Source organism: Poecilia latipinna, unplaced genomic scaffold, assembly GCF_001443285.1.
Source record: "Poecilia latipinna isolate Pla-1442-1.1 unplaced genomic scaffold, P_latipinna-1.0 Scaffold1262, whole genome shotgun sequence".
NCBI classification, from domain to species: domain Eukaryota; kingdom Metazoa; phylum Chordata; class Actinopteri; order Cyprinodontiformes; family Poeciliidae; genus Poecilia; species Poecilia latipinna.
Genome location: NW_015113878.1, coordinates 29,821 through 39,632, shown reverse-complemented (window position 1 = coordinate 39,632; position 9,812 = coordinate 29,821). Strand labels below are relative to the sequence as shown.

General features: G+C 42.1%; 1 protein-coding gene across 6 annotated transcripts in view; it reads left to right on the top strand.

The window, feature by feature from the left end:
* The window catches only part of slc41a1 (solute carrier family 41 member 1), a 57,187-nt gene that overhangs the window by 40,668 nt on the left and 6,707 nt on the right, over positions 1-9,812 (top strand). For all 6 annotated transcript variants that reach the window (XM_015054588.1, XM_015054585.1, XM_015054587.1 and 3 more), the window contains 5 exons: positions 4,099-4,245; positions 6,064-6,211; positions 6,303-6,382; positions 6,489-6,623; positions 9,476-9,624. In XM_015054588.1, coding sequence (XP_014910074.1) covers positions 4,099-4,245; positions 6,064-6,211; positions 6,303-6,382; positions 6,489-6,623; positions 9,476-9,624 — 659 coding nt within the window. The remainder of the gene's footprint in view (positions 1-4,098; positions 4,246-6,063; positions 6,212-6,302; positions 6,383-6,488; positions 6,624-9,475; positions 9,625-9,812) is intronic.

Here is a 9,812-nt window from a genome sequence, read left to right as displayed (position 1 = left end):
TTGGAGGAAGGTCCGCACTTGGAGGCAGGTCTTAACTCGAAGGCAGGTCCTGACTTGGAGCACGGTCCTCACTCGGAGGACGGTCCTGACTTGGAGGATGGTCCTCACTTGGAGGCAGGTCTTAACTCGGAGGCAGGTCCTGACTCGGAGCACGGTCCTGACTCAGAGCACGGTTGTCATTCAGAGGCAGGTCCTGACTTGGAGCACGGTCCTGACTCTGAGGCAGGTCCTGACTTGGAGGAAGGTCCTGACCCGGAGGCAATTTCTGACTCTGAGGACAGTCCTCACTCGGAGGCAGGTCCTCTCTCGGAGGATGGTCCTGACTTGGAGGCAGGTCTTCACTCGCAGGCAGGTCCTGACTCGGAGCACGGTCCTGACTCGGAGCACGGTCCTGACTCGGAGGCAGGTCCTCACTCGGAGGACGGTCCTGACTCGGAGGCAGGTCCTCCAGTTCCAGCAAATTCAATAAGACCAAATCTTGGCATTTTTGTCATGCTTTCAGCACCAAGGTTTGTCTGCATTGGGAATATTTTTGTATTACAACATAAGGCTCATGGTCCATGCTCTCTGCTGGAGAACGTCCCTTCAACATGACACATCCTGTTTTTGTTGACATCAGGCTTTATCTCAACAGCAGGCTTCTCCTCAACAGCAGGCTTTTTCTCAGGCTCTTCATTCTTGTCTGGGTCTTCAAAGTCTATTGATTCAATGTCTTCCAAAACTAGATAACCTTCGTTCAAATATGGATAGTATTTGTTTATGTCCTGGTCATCAAAGTCTATTGCTTTCAATGTTTTTTAGTCCATACTCAGAGGCCGGTCCTGACTCTGAGGCCGGTCCTGACTCTGAGGCCGGTCCTGACTCTGAGGCCGGTCCTGACTCTGAGGCCGGTCCCGACTCTGAGGCCGGTCCCGACTCTGAGGCCGGTCCGGATTCAGAGGCCGGTCCGGATTCAGAGGCAGGTCCGGACTCTGAGTCCGGACTGACCTCTGAGTCCGGACTGACCTCTGAGTCCGGACTGACCTCTGAGTCCGGACTGACCTCTGAGTCCGGACCGTCCTCTGAGTCCGGACCGACCTCTGAGTCTGGACCGTCCTCTGAGTCCGGACTGACCTCTGAGTCTGGACCGACCTCCGAGTCGGGACCAACCTCTGAGTATGGACCGGCGTCTGAGTCTGGACCAGCATCCGAGTCTGGACCTGCCTCCTCTGAGTGGCCCAAACTCAGAGGCCAAACTAAGACTGGACAAAACTCAACGTTTGTTCACTCTTAGAGGGTTCTTGAGTCTGAGCATCGTCTGAATTGTCTCCACAACAGAAAGCATGTTGAATGTACTTCTTTGCCTTTCTGAGATAATCTTGTGGAAGATTAGTTTTCCTAGGTCGTGTCAGGGTTCTTTTGAAACACTGTATAACCTTGTAAATAACTATTGGGTTGTCACTTTTTATCATCTAAACATCAATTCTCTAACCAAATCATCATTGCCTGAGAGAAGTTGAAAGATATCTCCGCAGACTTTTCTTTCCATCTTGTCAAAAAAGACAAAATCTATGTCCTTTACTTCTTCCCAGAGTTTAGGAGCAAGCTTTTTCTGGACAGGTATGGTGTGGTTCATTTTGTAAGCGGTACAGTGAGTCCTTGCTATAACGCGGTTCACCTTTTGCTGTCTTGCTCCTTCTCTGATTTTTTTGTGCAGTTTTTTTCACAGTGCATTGTGTTCTGCGTCCTCATTGGCTAAACAGTCTCCGAGCTCCTTCTCTACCTGTGTGCCAATAACGTTATGGTATTTAAATATAAATAATACAGCTTGGCCATTCAGGAGATGAAAGCTGAAAACTTTGAATGCCTGCTGGAAAAAACTGTGGCCAGAGGCAGCGCAAAACCCGACCGGAGGCTCGCTTGACGAGATCCATCGCTCTGCCGTAGATACAGCTGTGAATCTCGCGGGGCAGGTTGGAGGAGATGCTTTAATGCCATGCCTCCGGATCACATTAAGGCCCGATTGATGAACACGCACATCCGCTGACCTGAAAACAGGTTTTGTTCTTTGGTTTCAATGTAGAGTATTTAATTATGCTGTATAATAATTGTAAAAACTAAAGGTACCTACTTTGCGGATTTCATTTATCGCGGGTTATTTTCGGAATGCAACCCCCCACGAAAAACGAGGGATCACTGTATATGTAGGTCTATGACTGGACTTATAAATCAATTGCCAAATAATTTTTTCTACCATATTTCTTCTTTCCTCTTCGGTTCCACGTTTGAAACCCATCTCTTTCGTGTCCCTCAGAAATCGTTCAGGGTCCATGCCTGCCTGAGTATAATCCTCACTCAGGCAGTTTTCATCTGAGTACAAGTCCTCACTAGGAAAAAAATTATTTCTGATCTTTTGTTTTGTAGATGTAAACATTTTCTTTGGAGGAACAGGATTCTCCAGGTGGTGATTGAATTTTTCCACAATAACTTTGTCCTTCTGGGTAATCATGAAGTCCAATTAAATGCAGTCCAGAAGCAAAGTGGAAAGCATCTCTGGCGAGGCTTTGGAAAATCTGTTCACTCAGCTCTTCTGACATTCTGAGAGAACGTCCACATTTAATTCTCCTGTTTCTCTCAAAAGTAAGATCAAAACCCCTCATGGTGTTCTTCCAAAAATGTTTCTCTGACAAGATGCAAAGTTGGTCCGTCCGCAGATTTTTCAATCACTTTCCAAAGAAGTTTGCTGAGAAAGTTTTTTTTTTTCCTGTAATCCGGGGTTGTTTGACCAGGATGGACTTTGTTGGAGAACCTTTTTCTCATGTTTTTCCAAAAAAAAAAGTGAGCTGTGAGCTTTCGTTACTCATCTTTATTGAACTGAGCTAAAATCTCCAAATGAATTCTGTGTTAACTGACCGGAGAATTAACTGATCAGTTGGTCATGTCATGGACTCTGACATCACAAAGTCATCCTTAGCAGGGCCTCATGACACAGACATCATTTAAAGTCATGCTGATGACATCATTGTCAGCAGCATGGCAACTGTTGCTGGGGGTAATAATAGCACGCAGTGATCATGCACTATGAAAAAAAATTGAATCTGTGGGCACTAAATACATTATTCCCACAAGTCTTAACTGGAAGTGATCTGCGCACCTTCGCCAGAACAGGGGGGGCCAGGGAACCATTGCCCCCTCCACTTTACTGCCCTACCCATTTTTATTTGTTATTTGGGTTCTATCTCCTAACAGGTATAATAGGGCAAGTGTCAATGGGACCGCTACATCCAACCAGTTACTCAGCAAATCCACCGGTTTAACCCAGAAGGGTTTGACCAATTTGCAGTCCCATATTCAGTGCATCGGCTTATTTTGGTGGGGGCAAAATGAATCATAGCAAAAAAAAAAGAGTCGAAGCAATAATATTACTCAAGTAAAAGAAAAAGGTAGAGTGCTGTGAAGCTACTCTAATAAGTACTTTTTTTTTTTTTTTTAAAGTTACTCAAGGGAATGTAACCAAATCCACCCAATTTTGAATATAGGCAACATCATCAGTAGCCTACAGGCTACTTGCTAACAAGTTTGAGGTGCTGTATTGTTATTAGCTAGTAATCTTTTAGCTAACATTAACTGCATCCAACAGCATTTGAACTCAGTCGTTTAGTTTGGTTGAAAAACTGTGCAAAGTTCTGTGCGTTGCGCTGGTTTGCTGCCATAATTCTAATATCATTACATTTTATTTTCAGCCCCTCAATTCTATTTACAACTTACATTGCTGACAGCCAATCTCATAATCTAAAAAGATTATTAGAAACACAAATAACAGTGAAACTTACAAATGTCCAGAAAGAGAAATAGGAAACACTCCATGAAAGATGTAAACAGGCAGCAGACAATCAATTACTACAGTGATGGAAAAAAATCTCTAAGACGGTTATTGCTAGCACTTCATAGCAACCGTTGCCACCAAGGATCATAATGATAGCATGTTAATTAGCTATTGGAGTATATTGGCTGTTCACATTAGTTGTATTGTCTGTTTGACACAAACCTTTGGTTGGTTGGGGAGCTAAGAAGTGATGTATTCCTGGTTCTGACTTGATCGAACTCTAAACTCCACAGGTCTCATCATGATCGGCGTGATTGTCGCGTCGAGAAAAATCGGCATCAATCCAGACAACGTGGCCACACCCATCGCTGCTAGCCTCGGAGACCTGATTACCTTGTCCCTGCTGGCAGGCATCTCAACAGGGCTCTACAAGAAGCTAGGTAACACCCGCTACACACCTCATCAGAAAATAATGTCACAGTTAAAGTTTGCCTGGTTCATGTCAACACTGTGTAACAGAAACTCTGTCAGAGCGCTCATCACTGATGAGAGATTTTCATTAATTTTGACTTTTTAATGATTAAAGACATTCCTGTCCCAGGCTGTAAATATTTTACAGCTTTAAAGAATTTCAGTAATATGAATTGTGTGTCTAAGTTTGCTCTATCGTAGCCTAACCATTGCCTTTCTGCTCAATTCCACTCATTTCTCATCTCCATTTGGTACTCCATCTGGATTTTCACCCATTGAGTTCAATTTCTCTATATATTTCAATGGGACATTAGTCCTCTAATCCTGGCAATGCTTTTTAGGCGATAGAAGGCTGACTTTGTAACTGTCTTTATGTGTCTCTGAATGTTCAGGTCTGAGTTCATCACTAGCCAGATTTCAGACATAATAACTAGTTTCCAGGTGCAATAGCCAAACCTACATGCAAAAATACCTGCATGATACTACCACCAACATGTTTGTTGAGTGGCTAAGAATTTTTTTGACTCTGAGTATTTCCGGTTATTTCAGCTAAATTTTTCAGTCTTTGTTTAGTCTGTAGAGTGGCAGAACATGTCGACCATGTGAGCAGCAGCAATTTACACCCACGAACAAATCTGTGTTTCTTTCTTACTTGGCATTGTCAATCCACAGTGATGAAACTATGGCTTTATTAATGCAACAGTTTGTATTTTGTGGATTTTAAAGCAGCACACATTATGAAACAGCAGGGATTTATTCTTTCTAATAGTCATTTAGTTTGTTGCAATTTCCGGCTTAGATGAATCCCTTCGGCCACTGATGGAGCCAACTGCCAGGTGGCATTTAAAGACAGAAATCCTCATTAAAGCACAGCTTTCCAAACGGCTTTCAGCGTTCTCATCAGTGAGGAAGCGAAAGGGTACAAGCAGTGTGTGCAGCTTGTGTAAAATGTGGCTCTGCTCCTGCCTGTGTGGGGTAAATAAGATTGAAAGCCCTCCCACGCCTAATCTTGCTGTGTTTTTGGGTGAGAATCTATGTGGCTCCGCCGTCAGCACTGCGGCGGTGACTTGGCAGGCGACACACCCAGCTGCAGAGCTACGGTTTCCACACCGCAGACGCACAAACAGGCTAACAGACAGACCTGCAGAGCATACTGTAATCCCATAACTCTTGCATCTGTCAGAGACTGTCCCAAAAAGCAAGCTCACTCCCTTTAAACGCTGTACTGGGCTGCTATGCTGAGCATATTTGGGATATTTTTTGCTCAGATACACAAACACAGCTGGTGTCTGGGACTTGGACGCACTCTCGCCTACTCGGATGTTGTGTTTCTTGGAGGGTTTTTCTTTTTTAGGCTTTGGAGTCTCCTGCGGTGTCAGACGAATAACACTGCATCAGAGAAGATGCAAAACTATTTTCACTTGTGTTTATATCACAAATTTCAATGTATTTTTCAGATTTTAGTTGACTTACATAAATTTGTGCAGAATTGTGAGAAAGAGATGTTTTTCATGGAGTGCCATTTGTAAAGATGACAATTGGCAGCAACTGATTTGGCTTATTTAGCCTGCCATAAGAAAAAGACAATGGAGGTTCATTTTTCATGCTTTCATTCACTTATATACAAATGTCACAGTTTCAGATTGATACTAAATGTTTAGCTTGATACTAAATATTTAGTTAGGAAATTAAACAAAGAAATAGTAAAAAAAACAAACAAAAACAGGTTGTGTTGTCCTTTTATCAGCTGCCTGGTATTAAAGATAAATGCGTCTCCTCCCATTCAGAGTACAACGACTATGCCAACCCGCTGGTGTGTGCGGTGTTTGTGGCCATGTGTCCTTTGTGGGTCCTGATAGCCAGGAAGATCCCAGCTACCAGGGAAGTCCTCTATTCAGGCTGGGAGCCGGTCATCATCGCCATGGCCATCAGCAGGTAGGCACTACCGTCTGATTCCATTGATCTAAACCGGGTGATACAACAACAGGTACATAAAATCTCATCTTTCTTTTCCATTTTCTTTCAGTGTTGGAGGTCTGATCCTTGACAAGACTGTAAGTGACCCAAACTTCTCTGGAATGGCTGTTTTCACTCCAGTCATCAACGGTAAGGCAATGGAGGCAATCAAAGAAGACATTCATTAAAATTCTCACTACTGTGTGAAAACAGCTCACTCCTCTGTGTGTGTGCGTGTGTGTATGTGTGTTGACAGGTGTAGGAGGCAACCTGGTGGCAGTTCAGGCCAGTCGGATCTCCACCTATCTCCACATGAACGGACTGCCCCTGGGGGACCCCAACCTGGCGCCCAGGAAGTGTCCCACACCCTGCTCTTCCTTTTTCGGCTCCAGTAAGTAACCAGGCGATTTTCTGTACACACCTTTCACCATAGAGGGATCCCTGATGATCAATCAGGATGCATGCACTATGCAGCAGGTCCATCATATCCCGTATTAACCTTTGTTTTATTAAGCATGAAAAAGTATTTATCCTCCATCAAATTTCTTCTGGGTAAAGCCTTTCCAAACCAACCTGGCCCTCTAAACCCAAAGGTGGGCAGAGTAATAAAATAAATAAATAAAATAAATCAAGTAAAAGTAAAAAGCACAGCACAGTAAAAATACTCACTAAAAGTATTTTTTTCCCCCAAAAAGGTACTGAAGTAAATGAATTTGAGTAAATGTAACTAGTTATTACCAAACTCTGTCTAAACCTAATGACTAGTTGTGCCATTACTGCCATCTGGGGTACCAGGCATTTTCAAGCATGAACATCCTGATTAAGGTAATGCATTTCATTTAGATCCAGGTCCAGACTTGTACTAGGCCACTCCAAAACCTCAATTTATTTTTCTCTAGCCAGTCAGAGGTAGGTGTGTACCTGCCTGATTCTCATTGGATTAAAGGCTGAAGATCACAAGTGGAAGGTCAGACCATGATGCCATGATTTTCTGCTAGAGATCAGAGTTCAAGAAACCCTTGACCATCTCATGACCAACAGCTTGATTGGCTGCCCATACTGTATGATGGTCTTTTTCTGAAGTATTACATCAGTTTGTTTGTTTGTTTGTTTGTTTGTTTGTTTGTTTGTTTGTTTGTTTGTTTGTTTGTTTGTTTGTTTGTTTGTTAGGCATCATGGAATACACGACCCCTGTCTCATCATTTCAGATAATATTTTACCAAAACATTTGGGGCTCCTCAGGCTATTTTGTGTAACATTTGAAATGGGACTTTGTGTCCCAGAGGGTTTACCCTTGGGACTTTACCTTAATTGTTATTTATTTACACCTTAACTGAGTCAAGTAAGGGCTGTGGTGATCTTTTGTGATGAGTTGTCAAGGTATAGTTCATCAGTGCTTTATGTGTTTTTCTGTTCCTGGATAACAACGTTCACTGTGGTTCCCTAACCCTAACCTTGTGTCTTGGAAATGGCACTGTGACTTTGTTTCTTATCTATTCTTTCTTTCAATCAGGGTATGATGTGTCACTGTGTCAGAAATTTTATGTTGTCTGACATGCTCCATTTAACAGATTTTGTCGTTCCACGTTACAAAAACAAAAAATGTTACCACGTATTTTTGGTCTAGTTTCTAGGGCAAATATATTAAACTAGCTTACAGTGATTTGTTAGAGCTTGTTTTCAGTCAGAAATCTCATTAATTTTGATGGAAAAGTTATAATTCCTCTAGCAAATTATCTCACTTACAGTATAAAGTGGGCAAAGTGTCTTGTTATAAGTTAAATAATCTGCCAGTATAATTTTGTTCAGCAATATTAAGGAATTATTTACTCAAAACAAGGTGCTATATCTTGCTGAAAAGCTACTTGTAAGTTAGTTTTGTCTAGCCGTGTACAGGTCAGCTGGTAAACAGGCCTGGGTGTGAAACTGATTAAAATTTCCCAAAAAATTTACTGAAGTAAATTAATTTGAGTAAATGTAACTAGTTACTACCAAACTCTGTCTAAACCTAATAATCACAGTTAATTCACAATTTAACAAGGGAGAGGCTTTTGGAGGCTGTAGAAGGAACAGAGTAGTTTATTTATAGGAGGTCAAATAATCTAAACCATGAATTCATTGGATTACTATGGAGCTAAATTGAGGCCAAAAATTTGTTTAAAAAAATTGAAAATGAAAGAAACTAAAATATTGTTTTGAAACTGGGGAAAAAAAGACTTCTTTCAGCTTCATGTTTTTTTCTTTTTCAGTTTTAGTTCTTTTCTTTCCAGAATCAGATTTTTTTTCCTTTCAAATTTCTACTTTATGGTTCCAATTTACCGTAAATTCCAGACTACAGAGAGAAAGAAAATCTATTTTGTACTTATACATCCCGCACCGGATTTTGAAGCTGTAGGTGTTCCATGTTGTAATGCGAGATATTTATACAGAAAGATATTACACATGAGGATTTTTTAACTTTTAATCAGTATGGTAACATGAACAAATACATTTTGTAAGTGCTTTGTAACACGGACTTTAAATATATGTCCGTGTCAGTAACACACGTTACGTATGCTTACTGGACACCTCTGGGGCCACATCACTTTCCAGGGCACGGGCCCCTCGCTCTTGGGGCCAACCCACTACTACACCTGACCCACAAGAGCTCAACCACATCCCCAACGCGTTATGTGCATCACTGTTGCACAAATACAGCACAAACCTAAGACACCACAAATACTGGCTATATGCACACGGTTCACAAAAACAGCAGATCTAATCGCTCGATTTTTAAACAAATTATACTAAATAATAAAGATAGGAAAGCAAAGCCTACAGCTGTGATCCACGGGAGGAGGAGGATGGCGATTCCCAGGTTCAGGTGACGTGTCTGACACTCAAAACCCCTTAGAATTGCGGGAGGGTTTAAACTCCGCTTACTTGTTTTTAGCTAGCTTCACTGCATAGTTCTGTAGCTAACAGAGCGCCAAGCTGCCAACTAAACAAAAGTGAACTGACCAATAACATTGAGGTTTAGGACGAACATGTGGCACCCCCACAGACTATATAGGATAATTTGACACACAATATCTTTTTTTATCCACAACGTCGTTAATGATGGTTTGACCTCTGTGTTGGTTTATGTTAGAATGTTTCAATTTGAATGTTGTGGTTGTAACAGCACAAAATGTGTTTATATTTCACTGAATGCAGAAAGACCATGAAGCCATCTTCAGTCATGTTATCCCTTCTCTTCACCAGCTGTGAACTCTCGCTCTGCCCGTGTTCTGTTCTTCCTGGTTGCCCCGGGTCACATCATCTTCCTCTACACCATTAACTCCCTGAGAGGGGGTCACACCACCCTGACCCCCATCTTCATCTCCTTCTACCTGGTAGCTGCTCTTCTGCAGGTACACACACACTGCCCTCATGACTGTATCCCACTGTGAAAAAGATAACTGCCTTCTGTCCTTCATAAACAAAAATAGTGTGTTTATGAAAGCTGCATCAAAATGAAGACTGAACAAAAACAGTCTTTTTAATGTCCAGTGATCTATCTGGATTTGCAATGGAAACTTCTATGCTTTATTGAAGTCAA